At 43.6% G+C, this 18,755-nt stretch overlaps 1 protein-coding gene across 2 annotated transcripts in view; it reads right to left on the bottom strand.

Annotated features, from left to right (window-relative positions):
• LOC121545412 (slit homolog 3 protein) overlaps window positions 1-18,755 on the bottom strand; it is a 194,543-nt gene that overhangs the window by 162,508 nt on the left and 13,280 nt on the right. For both annotated transcript variants that reach the window (XM_045208274.1, XM_045208277.1), the window contains exons 2-4: window positions 17,360-17,431; window positions 14,908-14,979; window positions 12,657-12,728 (exon numbers count right to left, since the gene is read on the bottom strand). In XM_045208274.1, coding sequence (XP_045064209.1) covers window positions 12,657-12,728; window positions 14,908-14,979; window positions 17,360-17,431 — 216 coding nt within the window. The remainder of the gene's footprint in view (window positions 1-12,656; window positions 12,729-14,907; window positions 14,980-17,359; window positions 17,432-18,755) is intronic.

The following is an 18,755-nucleotide window of genomic DNA, read 5'->3' as shown; positions in this document are numbered from 1 at the left end:
ATTCAAAACAGGGTTGATTATTTTTCCTCTGCTCGGTAAGAAAATCAGTCAACAAAAGGTCCTTTCTATATCTCAGTTCATCCCGGTCCAAGTTTCCAAAGACACAGCTGTTTTTAATTACGCTTTACATGCACACCTTAATTGTGATTAAACAAACATTGTGTGAATGCTGTTGGCTGCTAACAAAGCTCACCCATAGCCTGTAGCATACAAAATTCAAATAGCTCAGGGGAAGGTATTAACAGTAACAAAATGTGCAGTTTAAAAGCTACCTCCTATTGCATGTTACCTTACCTTTATTTGGACATTCAATTGCTACCACATGTATCTTTGCTATTTCAGTACACACCACATACATATACATTATTTTCTCTATAAAATATACAGCCAACTCCCGACAACATTTTATAGCCTCTCACCCTCTAGCTGATAACTTTAGAGTGGTAAGGTGTTGCTACCACTAAGATAAAAACATGTTGGCTGCCGAAACGCGCGCACACACACACACATACACACACACATACACACACACAATCCACACAAAGCTCCCCAGCAAACATTCCTTCCTCTGCTCCTCGCAGGGTCGATAAATGCTGAGGTGAGACAAAGCTGTTGGGATGCCAGATTTCACGTTGCCATTTATTCATTCCTTCTGTCAGCAGAAACAAAAACGGTCATGCAAGCAGCATCCCCCAGTGGGAATTGCTTTGGGTCTGTGTTCGACCTGTCTAGATTGAACTCCGAATTTCCAGATACTTGACAAGGTTAAGTACTTACTGACTGGAAACAGTTAGCTCATGTAAATATATGTAGCCTCACAAACAAAGTTCATGAGATTAGCAATTTGCAAATCTTAGATAATATTAATATATTAGCCATTTCTGAGACTCACTTAGACAGCACTTTTGATGATACAGCAGTAAGAATACAAGGATATAATATATATAGAAATGACAGGAATGTCTACGGGGGAGGTGTTGCTGTATATATATTCAGAGCCATATTTCTGTAAAGCTCAAAGAGGATCTCATGACAAATGAAGTAAAAGTGTTGTGGTTGCAGGTTCACCTGCCTCATCTAAAGCCTCTTCTTTTAGGGTGGTGCTATAGGCCACCAAGTGCAAACTGTCAGTATCTGGAGAATATGTGTGTGATGCACTGGCGTAACGCAGTTTCTCTGGACCCACCCGCAAGGTCGAAGTTCCCCCCTCACCCTCCCCCTCCCACTCCCCCTCCCCCTTCCCCTTTCTTCCCTTCCTCAAATAAAATAAAAATCTAATGTGTCAGCCAGACAGCCACTCACAAAGTATAGACTACCAATCGCTGTCCATGGTGCTGAAATTGCAACATGTCTATGCAGCTGCATGCCTTTTCGAATCGATGATAGGCTTTCTGTGGTGCCAGGGCATGTACAGCAATGCTTTAACTAATCGATAAATGTTTATTGGTAGGCCTATTTGGTCGTAATTTTCTCATGTTAAGCCTAAAGTTTCACAAAGCTATACACCAGGGGTGTCAAACTCATTCCATGGAGGGCCTAGTGTCTGTGGGTTTTTAGTTTTTACTTTCAATTAAGACCTAGACAACCAGGTGACGGGAGTTCTTTACTAATTAGTGACCTTAATTCATCAATCAAGTACAAGAGAGGAGTGAAAACCCGCAGACACTCAGCCCTCCGTGGAATGAATTTGACACGTGCTATACATGGTGTCACAATGCAGCCATTATTAAACTGCTGGCTGGTGGCAATAATGTAATTACTTGTTCAGTAATTCAAGTTGGAAATTCAAACATGGCAGATTGTAAAATGTATTTCTGATGCAACTGCATACTAATCAGCTACCAATAGATTTTTGTAGATTATAAAACTGGCCTACATTGCCTTGCAAAGGTATTCATCCCCCTTGGCGTGTTTCCTATTTTGTTGCATTACAACCTGTAATTTAAATTGATTTTTATTTAGATTTCATGTAATGAACATACACAAAATAGTCCAAATTGGTGAAGTGAAATGAAAAAAATTACTTGTTTCAAAAAATTCAAAAAAATTAATTATGGAAAAGTGGTGCGTGCATATGTATTCACCCTCTTTGCTGCAAAGCCCCTAAATAAGATCTGGTGTAACCAATTACCTTCAGAAGTCACATAATTAGTTAAATAAAGTCCACCTGTGTGCAATCTAAGTGTCACATGATCTGTCACATGATCTCAGTATATTTACACCTGTTCTGAAAGGCCCAAGAGTCTGCAACACCACTAAGGCAATGGGCACCACCAAGCAAGCGGCACCATGAAGACCAAGGAGCTCTCCAAACAGGTCAGGGACAAAGTTGTGGAGAAGTACAGATCAAGGTTGGGTTATAAAAAAATATCCGAAACTTTGAACACGGAGCACCATTAAATCCATTATTAAAAAATGGAAAGAATATGGCACCACAACAAACCTGCCAAGATAGGGCCGCCCACCAAAATTCACAGACCAGGCAAGGAGGGCATTAATTAGAGAGGCAACAAAGAGACCAAAGATAACCCTGAAGGAGCTGCAAAGCTCCACATTGGAGATTGGAGTATCTGTCCATAGGACCACTTTAAGCCGTACACTCCACAGAGCTGAGCTTTACGGAAGAGTGGCCAGAAAAATGCCATTGCTTAAAGAAAAAAATAAGCAAACACGTTTGTGTGGTTTAAGGAGAAACATTTAAATGTCTTGGAATTGCCTCGTCAAAGCCCAGACCTCAATCCAATTCAGAATCTGTGGTATGACTTAAAGATTGCTGTACACCAGCAGAACCCATCCAACTTGAAGGAGCTGGAGCAGTTTTGTCTTGAAGAATGGGCAGAAATCCCAGTGGCTAGATGTGCCAAGCTTATAGAGACACACCCCAAGAGACTTGCAGCTGTAATTGCTGCAAAAGGTGACTCTACAAAGTATTGATTTTGGGGGGGTGAATAGTTATGCACACTCAAGTTTTCAGTTTTTTTGTCTTATTTCTTGTTAGTTTCACAAGAAAAGTTATTTTGCATCTTCAAAGTGGTAGGCATGTTGTGTAAATCAAATGATACAAACCCCCCCAAAATCCATTTTAATTCCAGGTTATAAGGCAACAAAATAGGAAAAATGCCAAGGGGTGTGGACAGAAAGTTGTTGTGCATAAAACCAGTCTATTAATGCCAAATAATACAGGCAGTACACCCTCAAAACACTAGCTTACTAGGGATTGTTTCATTATGCAGTGTACTATCTATAGCTACAGTGAGGGAAAAAAGTATTTGATCCCCTGCTGATTTTGTACGTTTGCCTACTGACAAAGAAATTATCCGTCTATAATTTTAATGGTAGGTTTATTTGAACAGTGAGAGACAGAATAACAACAACAAAAATCCAGAAAAACGCATGTCAAAAATGTTATAAATTGATTTGCATTTTAATGAGGGAAATAAGTATTTGACCCCTCTGCAAAACATGACTTAGTACTTGGTGGCAAAACCCTTGTTGGCAATCACAGAGAACAGACGTTTCTTGTAGTTGGCCACCAGGTTTGCACACATCTCAGGAGGGATTTTGTCCCACTCCTCTTTGCAGATCTTCTCCAAGTCATTAAGGTTTTGAGGCTGACGTTTGTCAACTCGAACCTTCAGCTCCCTCCACAGATTTTCTATGGGATTAAGGTCTGGAGACTGGCTAGGCCACTCCAGGACCTTAATGTGCTTCTTCTTGAGCCACTCCTTTGTTGCCTTGGCCGTGTGTTTTGGGTCATTGTCATGCTGGAATACCCATCCACGACCCATTTTCAATTTTCAATTGTATATACCAGAGGGAAGGAGGTTCTCACCCAAGATTTGACGGCCCCGTCCATCGTCCCTTTGATGCGGTGAAGTTGTCCTGTCCCCTTAGCAGAAAAACACCCCCAAAGCATAATGTTTCCACCTCCATGTTTGACGGTGGGGATGGTGTTCTTGGAGTCATAGGCAGCATTCCTCCTCCTCCAAACACGGAGAGTTGAGTTGATGCCAAAGAGCTCCATTTTGGTCTCATCTGACCACAACACTTTCACTGAGTTCTCCTCTGAATCATTCAGATGTTCATTGGCAAACTTCAGACGGGCATGTATATGTGCTTTCTTGAGCAGGGAGACCTTGCGGGCGCTGCAGGATTTCAGTCCTTCACGGCGTAGTGTATTACCAATTGTTTTCTTGGTGACTATGGTCCCAGCTGCCTTGAGATCATTGACAAGATCCTCCCGTGTAGTTCTGGGCTGATTCCTCACCGTTCTCATGATCATTGCAACTCCACGAGGTGAGATCTTGCATGGAGCCCCAGCCTGAGGGAGATTGACAGTTCTTTTGTGTTTCTTCCATTTGCGAATAATCGCACCAACTGTTGTCACCTTCTCACCAAGCTGCTTGGCGATGGTCTTGTAGCCCATTCCAGCCTTGTGTAGGTCTACAATCTTGTCCCTGACATCCTTGGAGAGCTCTTTGGTCTTGGCCATGGTGGAGAGTTTGGAATCTGATTGATTGATTGCTTCTGTGGACAGGTGTCTTTTATACAGGTAACAAACTGAGATTAGGAGCACTCCCTTTAAGAGTGTGCTCCTAATCTCAGCTCGTTACCTGTATAAAAGACACCTGGGAGACAGAAATCTTTCTGATTGAGGGGGGGTCAAATACTTATTTCCCTCATTAAAATGCAAATCAATTTCTAACATTTTTTACATGTGTTTTTCTGGATTTCATTGTTGTTATTCTGTCTCTCACTGTTCAAATAAACCTACCATTAAAATTATAGACTGATAATTTATTTGTCAGTGGGCAAACGTACAAAATCAGCAGGGGATCAAATACTTTTTTCCCTCACTGTATATACCAGATTTAGCTGCTAACTGTTTATAAAAAATTACAAATCAAATAGCCTAACAATGAGGGAAAAAGTAGTCAGCTTGAGGATAAATTCAGCCACAATTTATTGTTGAACTCAACAGGTTTTGTCTGGCTAATAGCCTACACATATGGCCGGCAATATTCAAGGTAAATTAAATTAAATACAACTTGAGAGACTCCCCTGGTCTCCTGAAGTCCTCCTTTATTGTGTGCAAATGTTTTCACCATGGCCTGTAGGTCCAGGTCGCAGGCCCAACTGTTTTCTATACTGAGTATTGCCAACCCAGACAGTATTTCCTGAGACATTGTGCATTATATGTCCATTGCGCTGCACACAATTTAAATGTAGTCTTGAATTATATACATTTAGTCAAGATATACCAGAGATAAGGGACTGTTGATATTGAAACCAAACAACTCAAATACTGGTGCACCTGGCACCTACTACCATGCCCCTTTCAAAGGCACTTAAATATTTTGTCTTGCCCATTCACCCTCTGAATTGCACACATACACAATCCATGCCTCAATTGTCTAAAGTCTTTTAAAAAAATGTTTTACCATTCTCCTCCCCTTTATCTACACTGATTGAAGTGGATTTAACAAGTGACATCAGTAAGGGATCATAGCTTTCACCTGGATTCACCTGGTCAGTCTATGTCATGGAAAGAGCAGGTGTTCATAATGTTTTGTACACTCAGTGTATACCAATAGTGTTAGATCTGTGACATCCACTTGTATTGATCATATCTTCACTAATGCTGCAGAGCTTTGCTCCAAAGCAATATCAGTTCCCATTGGCTGTAGTGACCATAACATTGTGGCAATAACAAGGAAAGCCAAAGTACCATAGGCAGTGTCTAAAGTTATTTATAAAAGATCATACAATTCACAGGACTCTTTTGTTGAAGATTTAAAACATTTATGTTGGTCTGATTTGTATAAGGAGAAGAATCCAGATGCAGCACTTGGAGTATTTGAAAAATTCTTGCCAATTGCTGACAAACATGCACCTGTTAAGAAACTAATCGTGAGAACTGTTGGAGCCCCCTGGATCAATTATGAATTGAAAAATGTTATGGTTCAAATAAATTATTCAAAATAGGTGGCAAACAAGTCAAGCTGCTCAGCTGATTGGTTGACATACTGTAAATTGAGAAATGTTGTGACTAAACTTATAACCTTATAAGAAATGATATTACCAAAACTTAATATGGAAAAATACTTTTGAGCACCTAACAAGATATTACGGGCAGAAAACCCAATTAATCTTCATCGTTCATGGAAGTTGATGGGTCATTTATAACAAAACCTTTTGATATAGCCAATCAATGACTATTTCACTGGTAAAGTGGACAAACTGAGAAGTGAAATGACAACATTGAACAGTGAACCATCATATTTGTGTACTGAACAGCTAATAATGAAAAAGAAGGATTGCAGTTTTGAATTTGGTCAAGTTTCTGTGGATGAGGTGGAAGAATGATTGTTATCCATCAATAATTTTAAGCCACCAGGTATAGACAACCTAGATGGGAAACTAATGTTAGCAGATTGTATTGCCACCCCTATTTGCCATGTCTTTAACCAAAGCCTAAAGAAGTGTGTGTGTCCACAGTAATGGAAGGAAGCTAAAGTAATTCCAGTACCTAAAAATAGTACCCTTTTGCTGGCTCTAACAGCTGACCAATCAGTTTGCTGCCTGTTCTTAGTAAACTGATGGAGAAAATAGTGTTTGAACAAATACAATGCTATTTTTCAAAGAACAAGTTAACTAATGACTTTCAGCATGCATATATGGAAGGGCACTCAACTTGTAATGAACTGACTCAGATAACTGATGATTGACTAAAATACGGTAAATGGATATATAAGATGATAGTTGGAGCTGTATTGTTAGATTTCAGTGCAGCCTTTGATGTTATTGATAATAATTTGTTATTGAAAAAACTCACTTGTAATGGCTTTACATCACCTGCCATCACATGGTTGGAGAGTTACTTATCCAATAGAACCCAGAGAGTATTCTTCAATGGAAGCTTCTCTAACATCAGATATGTACAGTGTGGTGTCCCTCAGGGCAGTTGCCTTGGGCCGTTACTCTTCTCTATTTTTACAAATGATTTTCCACATAGTCAAACATGACTATGTATGCTGATGACTGCACACTCTACACATCAGTACCTACAGCCGGTTAGCTCACTGAGACTCTTAGCAAGGAGTTACAGTCAGTGTCAGAATGGGTCATTAACAATAAACTGGTCTTAAATACATCTAAAAGAAACATTTGGTTCAAAGCATTCTCTTTGACATAAACCTCAACTGGAGTTGTGCATAAAGGGTGTGACCATTGAACCAGTTGAAGAAGCTGAACTCCTAGGAGTAACATTGGATGGTCAGTTATCATGGTGAAGTCATATTGACAAAGTTTTTGTCAAGATGGGGAGTGGTATGTCTGTTATAAAAAGATGTTCTACCGTTTTTGACACAAAGATCAACTGTACTAAACTCACTGTCAACTGCGTTTATTTTCAGAAAACTTAACATGTGTAAATACTTGGATGAACATAACAAGATTCAACAACTGAGACATAAACTGAACAAGTTCCACAGACATGTGACTAACATAAATGGAATAATGTGTCCCTGAACAAAGGGGGGCGGTCAAAATCTAAAGTAACAGTCAGTACCTGGTGTGGCCACCAGCTGCATTAAGTACTGCAGTGCATCTCCTCCTCATGGACTGCACCAGATTTGCCTGTTCTTGCTGTGAGATGTTTCCCCACTCTTCCACCAAGGCACCTGCAAGTTCTCTGACATTTCTGGGGGGAATGACCCTAGCCCTCACCCTCCAATCTAACAGGTCCCAGACGTGCTCAATGGGATTGAGATCCGGGCTCTTCGCTGGCCATGGCAGAAAAATGACATTCCTGTCTTGCAGGAAATCATGCACAGAACGAGCGGTGTGGCTCGCAATGACAACAAGCTCAGTCCGATGATGCTGTGACACACCGCCCCAGACCATGACGGACCCTCCACCTCCAAATCGATCCCGCTCCAGAGTACAGGCCTCGGTGTAACGCTCATTCCTTCGACGATAAACACGAATCCGACCATCACCCCTGGTGAGACAAAACTGCGACTCGTCAGTGAAGAGCACATTTTGCCAGTCTTGTCTGGTCCAGCGATGGTGGGTTTGTGCCCATAGGCAACGTTGTTGCCGGGGATGTCTGGTGAGGACCTGCCTTACAACAGGCCTACAAGCCCTTAGTCCAGCCTCTCTCAGCCTATTGCGGACAGTCTGAGCACTGATGGAGGGATTGTGCGTTCCTGGTGTAACTCGGGCAGTTGTTGTTGCCATCCTGTACCTGTCCTGCAGGTGTGATGTTCGGATGTACCGATCCTGTGCAGGTGTTGTTACAAGTGGTCTGCCACTGCGAGGACGATCAGCTGTCCGTCCTGTCTCCCTGTAGCGCTGTCTTAGGCGTCTCACAGTACGGACATTGCAATTTATTGCCCTGGCCACATCTGCAGTCCTCATGCCTCCTTGCAGCATGCCTAAGGCACGTTCACGCAGATGAGCAGGGACCCTGGGCATCTTTTTTTGTTTGTTTTTTAGAGTCAGTTGAAAGGCCTCTTTAGTGTCCTAAGTTTTCATAACTGTGACCTTAATTGCCTACTGTCTGTAAGCTGTTAGTGTCTTAACGACCGTTCCACAGGTGCATGTTCATTAATTGTTTATGGTTCATTGAACAAGCATGGGAAACAGTGGTTAAACCCTTTACAATAAAGATCTGTGAAGTTATTTGGATTTTTACAAATTATCTTTGAAAGAAGGGGTCCTGAAAAAGGGATGTTTCTTTTTTTGCTGAGTTTAGTTGTTCAGGCTAAGATCTTGTCCCATCTACTGTCTGATAATATGGTCAGGTGCAGCAAAGAAAGACAGCTGGCTCAAAACAAAGCAGCATGCCTTGCCCTTAACTGCACACACAGAACTAACATCAACAACATGCATGATAGTCTTTCGTGGTTGAGGGTTGAGGAGAACACCAGACACACCACTATGGGTTTCTTCACTGTACCCAAAAATAAAAACAGATTTGATGCGTCGCTCAGTTATGTGTAGAGCCATGTCATCATGGAACGCTCTGCAACAAGAGGTTACCCAGTTTAGCTGTAAAAAACATATTGCATCTCCTCTTTCTAAATATCTAATATAACTGTACTGTATATGAAAATATGAATATGTACTGTATATATGAAAAGTGTGTAAATAGTATTCTTGGTGTCTTTCCAATATATAACTCATTTTATTATTATGACATTAAATTCAAAGTAAAAAATATCTTATGTTGTTCTTGTTTATAACTGTTCTATACTTTGTCATGTATTTGTACGTTTTCTGTGGACCCCAGGAAGAGTAGCTGCTGCATGTGCAGTAGTTATTGGGGATCCTAATAAATTAAATTAAACTAAACAAAACAAAACAAAAAGTTCAGTGTCTACCAACAGGCTGTGCCCTGTCCGGTTCTCAATGGCTCAGAAGCAGAGCTCCAATGTCTTTGTAGCTTGTATTTATCTAAAAACGTCTTTGGAGTAAATCACAAAGCTGTCTGGCCTCCAGAAACTGGCTGATTGCAGCCCTATTTTAGAATACATTTGGCTTGCATTCTGGGAGAGCTTCATTTCTCTGAAAACAATCAGAGGGCCCAATGGCTGAGCTGCGTGCCAGGGCTCCGTGGTTTATGCATTCGGGACGTATTGAATTATTAGGCAGATATCGCAGGCAGGAGGAGCATTGTGGTCAGGCAGTACACAGCCACACAGCCTGTTCACCAGCTTAAGAGCTTTATAGAGAAACACTGATACGGGCCACTACAGTAGTCCACGTGCATGTCTGTTTTGCAGGCCTTGGTTTAAAGCACCGTGCTTTAACACTGAGAAAAAGACTAGGAAAAAGCTCAATCTTGTGCCTGTGTTCGCTAAATCAGTCAGTCCTCGTCCAACAGGAGCGAAACAGTGAGGCGGACCGGGCGTGAGAAGCGAAATGTGTGGGAGAGTTATTTGTTTCTAGCAAATATGGAGTGCCGTGAAAACCAAACAAACCGGAGCTGAAGCCAAAGTAATGGGAAAACAACAGAACGATTCCTGACACGAAAACAAACTGTGGGCAAACGATAGCAGTGTTTGGAAGGGGTTGGGGGGGTGTAGCTGGCCCATGCCCAGCCTCTAGCACTGAGCAGGCATCCAACGACTTCTTCTTCTGGCAGAATCAATCACGATGAGTTTTGGAGAAGTACCACACTACTGGCCATAGCATACAGACAGGCTAACTACTATACTCACAAATGGATAATTGTTCACCAAGATTAAAGAGAGGACTCTCAATTGACTAGAGGATAAGAAAACATTGTGCATTATGCCCTCCATGCGCACCAATCACATGCAACCTGAGCAGGCCAAAGGCAGGGAGTGGTTGAGTCCCATGGGTATCGCTGGCTGAAATATCCTGCGTTCAAACACCACAACGTGGGGGCCTGATGGCCGACCAGCCAGTCAGGAGGAAGTGGAGTTAATATGGGGGGCATATTCCCAGTCACCATTAATAAACAGGAGCAGGCATCTTCATGGCCTCCCTCTAATTCTTAATTTGCTTTCCATTAGCCATCAGGTTGAAGACATCTAGAGGGGCAGTCAGTGAATAGGAGGAGGAGATACAGAGCAGAGAGAGAAATAGAAAGAGAGGGACAGAAATCCCCTGCTAGATAGAGAGCTATCCTTGCATAGAGAGAGAGAGAGGCCCCTGCTTCCTTTGCCCACACAGACAGTGCTCTGCAGAGCAGAGCTGCAGTCTCAGCCTTGTAACTCTAACCACATTCCTTCCAAGCAGAGTGGGCCTGCACAGGGAGCGCTGACCACAAACGCCCCAGCCAGCAGCCCAGTGGCTCCATCATGATCTTCCCACCGACCCAGGCCAGGACCAGGCTAGCCTCCCGCAACCCTAACCTCAACCAATCCACCAACTCTGGGGAACCAGGCTCCAGCCCCAGCCCTCCTACCCCACCACAACAACCCTCACTGTCCCTGGCCCCAATACCTGAGCCTGCCTGTGGATATAGCTGCGAGGCAGTCTGCTCGGCCACCACTGTCTCCAGCTCATCTATTATGCATTTGTTTGCATGATGGCACATTCACATCAAAGTCCGCCGGACCGACGGGACAGACCATCTTTCTTTTCACTTCACTTCCTCTCCCTTGGTCTTGACTCTTGCAGCTAAGTTATGGATGCAGGCATTACCTTTCTCTGACCTGACCCAAAGCAGCAGAATGTTTCCTGGAACGCTGGCTAGCGCGAAGAGAGAGGGCAAGGGCAGGACTCACATCAAATAAACCTGTCGAACTGTGATGCGCTGCGTATGCTTTCTACAGCTGCCTCAGCCTGGCCGGCCCGAGCAGCGTTTTTAATACCAGGGTTAGGGGTTAGGCAATTCATATCACACTAACGTTACAGATAATAACCAAGTATGACAGGGAGAGGTTATGAACCCGCTCGTAAACCACCTCTCTCTCCGACCAGATTAGGAGAGCCTTCGTTACAGGCTAGTTTAGACATAGCAAAACGTCACCGGATAAAGAACTCAAAAGAACTTTGGAGGAAACTTCAGACACTATAATTTAAATTTGCTGATGGTAAAAGGATAAGAACAGAGAGATTTACAATATTCTCTTTGGACTTTGTCCATTCTTTCCACTCCTTAGAAACTGTCTGGGATTGTAAAGAATGCTTTATTAACCTCTGATAAATAAAATAAAAATATAAAAAAATCATTGCCAATAATGCTTTTATGGTGGAGCAGTATAGGGAGGAGAGGGAATTAAACTGTCATTCTCAACAAGTGTTTCTGAGACAGCATTGATAGCCCAGAGGAGAAACACAAACTGCTGTTCAATTGGCAGCAGAGAGTCTCATTTCTTTAAACAGAGCCATGACTGCTGTCGTCAAATACGGATCAAGTCATCACCGCTACATGAAGCCGCACAGTGTGAACAAAGAGGTCATGAATTAATCTCTGGAGTAATCTCCAAAACATTGAAGGGAACAAGGACATTTTGAAAGAGATTAATTTATTATTTGGCAGTTCCAATCTCTCTGTTTTCCTAATGGAAACATTTCACAGTAGAACAAAAAAATAATACACTAAACCCAAGTTAATAGAGCCCCAACGCTGCTCCTGTGTCACATATTCCTCCACATGTTGAGAGAGCCCCAAAGTAAACACTAGTAAAGTTCAGGGCCGGTTGTCGGTTCCACCCAGGGCGAACCTGAGCACGCGTGTTTCTCTGAGGACCGGCTCCAGTACTCCCTGACAGCAAGGCTAACGGCTGCGGTGTGACCAGGCCATGCATTCAAAGAGCTCGGCGAAATGGATATTTGAGAATAAAAATTCTGCAGTTACCCCCTCTGGTCCAAGGAAAACATTCCCCCTAGCACACCTTCACCTCATGGACAGGAGTACAGAGCCGGGCTGTGTCACCTTACGCCTAGCAGGGATCCGCAACCCAAATAAAAGCCCAACATCTAGGGGGTTAAAGAATAATAACACAGTGACTGTCCCTGCACTGACCGCAAACCTCCTCTCCTCTTCAAACTGTATGGGAAGCAAAATATTTGAGCGGAAACCCCCTTCCAAGACAATGATTGAAATTAAAACTGTGGGGAAGTTGACTTTGTTTCCCAGCGATCAGATATCAAAGAGAAGTAGCGTTGTGACTTACAGGCGGCCAAGCTTGGGTGTGGACTGGAACAGCAGCTCTGGGAGAACCTGCAGCTTGTTCCGGTTCAGACGCCTGGAGAGAGAGAGACGGAGAGAAAATAAGAGAGGGAGAGAAAGCGAGAGAAAGCGAGAGAAAGAGAGCGAGAGCGGGGGAGAGGAGAGAGAGAGTAAGGGAAGGGCGAAAGCGTTAGTGTGGTCAAACTACCGCTGTTTGACGAGGCATTCTGACATTTACCTATGTCAAATGAATAGAGCACAGTTTGGGCTGTGTTTGTGTGCAGTGTAGTGTGAGCGAGACACATAGAGACAGACTTAGGGAACATTTGAGGGCTGAAACATACAGCAACATCAAGCACCATTGTGTTGCGGTACAGCAGGGAACAGAGATTGATGAGAAGGCCAGAGAAATGTAAACGACACACAGACGCTCCAATCAATCACTCAGATTAGAACCTCTGAAGTGGGATGACCCTGGTCGCGGTACAGGAAGACTGGGATGAGCCAATGGCAGGGCCCGGGGGTCAAGAGTTGACATATGGGCTAAAGCTTATGCAAAAGTTGCTTAAGCGGGTGACTTCCTATGAAGATGGGCATAGGTTATTAGGCTCTGAAGTCATCTGAAGTCTTTAAAGGCCATTATCACTGTGATGAGTCTCCACAGGCTAACATGGGGGGTTCAGGGAGATAGGCCTTATCATGGCACCAAAGCCTTTCTCTGAGACAGGAGGTCACAGGGCACAGCTGAGGTATGTGGAGGAAGACGGGGGAGGTTCTCAGGACGTCATGAACGAAGCCTTCAGAGCCTGATCACACTCCCTCTGTCTCCCTCTGTCCTCATCCATCCCTGGCCTGCACAGCCGGATGGAGAGACTAAAGGCTTACCTAACACCTAGCCAGCTAGCATATCTACTTTCCATGCTGTTACGCCACAAATCACAATAGCTCAAAGCAAAGGCCTCAATCTCTGACTTGACCTCAATGAGGAACACAACATTAGAGAGCAGATCAACTGTCACATACATTGTCTAGCCTGAAATACTCCAATAAAACACATTTGATGTACCACTTAATAGTACTGACTTTGATCTAATCGAAGTAAATCAGATCTGTTTTGATACTTTCTCCACTGATTCTTTAGCTCCATTTCATCAAAGTTCATCTCCCTCACCCCATTACTTTACTCTACTCACATACATTTCCCTCAGAGAGAGACAACATGACTGGAGACATGTTCCCATGGCCCTGTCTATGATCTCTGTTAGTGTGATCCCTGTCATGTTACACCTCGGTACTAACGCCCACCTGTCCCAGAGCCAGGGTCATAAAGCGAGAGGTCTATGTGTGCACAGAGCACCCGTGCCATTCAAACAGCACCCCGACCGTCCAAGTCACACATGGGCTCCAGTCAACAGGGCAGGAGTGTCAGTGCGTAGTCTGCGGACATAGAACCCTTCACTCAGACCCTGGTTCCTACCCAGCCGTACCCAGACCGAACCAGGGGCAGAAGGGGATGACGGGGGCAGGAATGCCGGAATACTGCAAAATTCCAGAGTGGTGTGAAAGGCGGATGGGCCGGCAGAATAACATCCAGGTAGAGTGAGTTCCTGGCGGGATAGGGAGAGACTGTGACAGAAAGTGGACCAGGGGATTTGGCTGGGAGATCTGGGAGATGGTCTGCCCAGGTACTGACGCACATTCGACAGGCGGACTTGGTCCATCGTCATGGCTGGCAAGCCTGGCATGGATGGGTTTGGTTTAGTTACCAGTTTGTGGTGTGCCAGCTACTTCCAGACCAAAACAAACCCACTGACACAGACAAGGTCAGTAAGCCAAGTGTCTAGGCGATTCATGAACTTGGACATCAGAAGCAGTAGCATCCGTGTTGTTTTGACCGAGTGGTCAGTTTTCATGTCAAAGTGTTGATATTCACACTCAGGAGTGATGTGGAGGTATGCTTCACCTGTGTTAAGGAGCAGGTGAGAGAGTCCCCCACCTTGACTTTTATATTTAGGTAAACTATATCATCCTTACCTAAATATGCCTTTTTGAGTGCTTCTGAGTGCATATATGGAATGTGACACACACACGCACGCACGCAATGCACACAGACAAACAAACATACACACACACTTAAACACACAGAAACAGTGTAAATACCCAAACGTGGTAGTAGGGGTGAAAATTGTCAAGAGGGTGTCAGTCTGCTGCAGTGGCTGCTGAGTAGGGAAGTGAGGTCGTCTAGGGATACTTACAGTCTCTCTAGCTGTTTGAGGTCCTGGAACGCCCCCCTCTCAATCACTGTGATCTGGTTGTCCTCTAGGTGACTGACAGAAAAGAGGGAGACAACATTATAAACCATGGGTTAAAAGCAACATGGGGTAACTCTACATAACTCCTTTTAGAAACAAGACCATGTACTCCTTTTAGAAACAAGACCATGTACTCCTTTTAGAAACAAGACCATGTACTCCTTTTAGAAACAAGACCATGTACTCCTTTTAGAAACAAGACCATGTACTCCTTTTAGAAACAAGACCATGTACTATAACTACAGAGTTTCGCATTGAGGTCTCAATGGGTATTCCTTACTTTAGTCTGTCGAGTGTCTACGCTCTGCTCCGGGAACATCATGTCATGTTTCAGGATCCCTAAGGTTTTCCAGATGCATTACAAAGGCAGAACATCTCCATCTCCATGGATATGCTGTTTATATTTGTGTCTGTGGATATTAAGGCCAATTTGGAGTGACATACATGAGAAGCACATGAATCACAGAGTGACTGATACTCATGGCGGCTTGATACAACCAAGGCCATAAGTAGTAAGTGGAAACGCGAGACAGAAAACATTCTACGCTTCTCATGTGGAATTCCGGTCTTTTGGCAGGAGGCTCTTGGTTATAAATAATATTTTAAGCAAATGTTTATACATGTGACTGTTTTACTGCTATTGACACATGTTTTTGTCATATATGTTTATCAGGGGGAGATGACACAGTTGGCCTCATCATAGAGAACTGTTCAGAGGTCATTTGTGAAGAATACCACAGGTTTCCAGACTAACCCATCGGTGTAGCCAAAAGCCAACAGCTCTAATACCCGTGGATTGGTCTCAGATGGAGCTAGTTAGGCAAAGACCAAAATGTTTAGCCCAAAATAATTGCCTTATTTGGTTGATAAAATACGAATCCTATACCTTGGATGATGATCTGATATATAAATCCGGTTCCCACAAACGAGGGATCAAACTCACGCTGGTTTATTTATCGACATTTAAGTAAGCATTCTCTGAACCCACCAGATGGGGTTCAGATGGGGTTGTGTGTATCATGTAGTATAATAGTATTGTTTTCATATAGTTTATGTGTTCCATTATCCATATGGGACGTAGGCCAGCACCTATGCTATTGTGAGGGGCAAGCCAGCAGTGAAAAAGACTCCATCAATAGGACCTAATGTGCGTATCAGACCAAAATGAAGGGAATCCAAGAGTAAAACCATTAAAGGTGTGTGCGTGTGTGTGTGTGTGTGTGTGTGTGTGTGTGTGTGTGTGTGTGTGTGTGTGTGTGTGTGTGTGTGTGTGTGTGTGTGTGTGTGTGTGTGTGTGTGTGTGTGTGTGTGTGTGTGTGTACTCAGATGTAGTTCCCAAGGCCTCTACATCCACATGGTTTGGAGTAGGGAAATGTCACTGGCTGACTGCTGTTAATCATGAACCACATAAAGCAGGCAGCGGACCCAGCTGACAGTACTGCAGGACAGACACTGCTTATTACCACTCCTTGGGCGCTTTCGTTTGCCGGTTATTTTTATCTCCAAGCCATCCTTTTACAGGCCCTTATTCAGGAGGTAAACAGCACCAAGACGTCGTTAGATTACAGTCATTAGCTCAGCACACAGTCACACATGCTCGCTCTCTCTCTTCGGCAGAGATGGGAGGAAAGAGCCCATCGGGACAACTCCAAACAGATGAGTGTCAAATACTTTCCTTTGTATATCATCATTGTGATAGCTGTGAGAGAAGTTGGAGGGAAGTTCTACTGCAGTTGCATTTTACTGCATGTCATTAGCCAGGTAAAACGTACGAACGCTATGCTTTTAACCTTGTAAATATTGTGTAATTATGACATTTTGCTTCCATGATTACACATTTCCATTTGCTTGGTTATTTCCAATGGCTCGTAATCGTGGGATTTTAGACAGCACTTATAGGTGAAACATAAACATATTAAATTCAAAATGACCTACTTAATCACTATAACCTGTTTCTTTCCTAATGACTATAACCAATGTTTTTCCCTTAAACAAAGCAACCTGGGTATACAATATTTAGTTAGGATTTTTAAGCCTTGAGACTACTGAGACATGGATTTTTAAGCCTTCAGACCATTGAAACATGGATTGTGTGTCATTCAGAGGGTGAATGGGCAAAACAAAAGATTTAAGTGCCTTTGAACGGGGCATGGTAATAGGTGCCAGGCGCACCGGTTTTTGTCAAGAACTGCACCGCTGCTGGGTTTTTCACCCTCCACAGTTTCCCGTGTGTATCAAGAATGGTCCACCACCCAAAGGACATCCAACCAACTTGACACAACTGTGGGACACATTGGAGTGTTATGTATGTTTTGTACACTCAGTGTATTTCAACGTTATATCAAAAGTTATCTCATTATCGTGCTTATTTGTGAAGGTCGGAGAGAGTGCTTACAGAACTCGCAGGTTCTTGATGCCAGAAAAGTCCACTTTAGTGATCCTGGTGATGTTATTCCTGTCCAAATCCCTGAGAGAGAGAGAGAGAGAGAGAGAGAGAGAGAGAGAGAGAGAGAGAGAGAGAGAGAGAGAGAGAGAGAGAGAGGTTAGAACGATAATCACACATCATCATAATCAGGGTCAGTCTATCAGTTCTCTATCCAGGCTGGTGAACATGGGATGATAATGCAGAGGTTCCCTGGGCATGGCCCAAGCAGCACACTGCTCTGCTCTGTGGAGATGATGGCCGGGTGCGGTGGCTGTGAGGTGGTGGTGCGCTGGGTGTTGAAAGCTGGCGTATGTCTGCCAGAGAGCATTAGTGCCACGCTGTGGAGGATTACCCCTGAGATGTGGAGAAGAGCAGGATGCCACCCCATCTTCAGTCTCTCTCTGCCTTTTGCCCCCTACCTAAGACACTGGGGGCCAAATCCTTTCTTCTCACAGACTTTGTACCTGACTACCTGACTGGGCAAAGAGGAGCCATCCAGGACTCTCTGAGTTGCCCCACACTCTGCTCAAATCTCAAACACACACTGGGGCCTGCAGGTAAGATGCTAGAGTGCTCACCTGTGTGTGTGTGTGTGTGTGTGTGTGTGTGTGTGTGTGTGTGTGTGTGTGTGTGTGTGTGTGTGTGTGTGTGTGTTTGTAGGTGTGTGTGTAGGTGTGTGTGTGTGTGTGTGTGTGTGTGTGTGTGTGTGTGCGCGTGTGTGCGCGTGCATGTTTGCTCACCCATGGAAATCCACACACCATCGCATGGGGATCATAAGCCTGCCCGTAGCTATGTCAGTTTGTATTGTATACAGTCCATACTGATGGCATGAATGTAGGACAAGACTGGAGAATGACAAAGGCCTCTAACAAATACACATTTATGCTACTTCAAGTTGCTTCTGATTGGATATTTTCTGACAAAAATAGGGACATTTTTCTCTCTGGAGCCAAAAGCTTATCTTCTTTGCAGACTGTTACTGTGGGGAAAAAAGTATTTAGTCAGCCACCAATTGTGCAAGTTCTCCCACTTAAAAAGATGAGAGAGGCCTGTAATTTTCATCATAGGTACACGTCAACTATGACAGACAAATTGAGAAAAAAAAATCCAGCTTCAGAGATTCAAATCTTTGGAGGGAGTTGAAAGTCCGTGTTGCCCAGCGACAGCCCCAAAACATCACTGCTCTAGAGGATATCTGCATGGAGGAATGGGCCAAAATACCAGCAACAGTGTGTGAAAACCTTGTGAAGACTTACAGAAAACGTTTGACCTGTGTCATTGCCAACAAAGGGTATATAACAAAGTATTGAGAAACTTTTGTTATTGACCAAATACTTATTTTCCACCATAATTTGCAAATAAATTC

The sequence above is a fragment of the Coregonus clupeaformis genome, chromosome 3 (assembly GCF_020615455.1).
Source record: "Coregonus clupeaformis isolate EN_2021a chromosome 3, ASM2061545v1, whole genome shotgun sequence".
NCBI lineage: Eukaryota > Metazoa > Chordata > Actinopteri > Salmoniformes > Salmonidae > Coregonus > Coregonus clupeaformis.
Note: the sequence above shows the minus strand (reverse complement) of the source record. Positions and strands in the feature narration are given on the sequence as shown.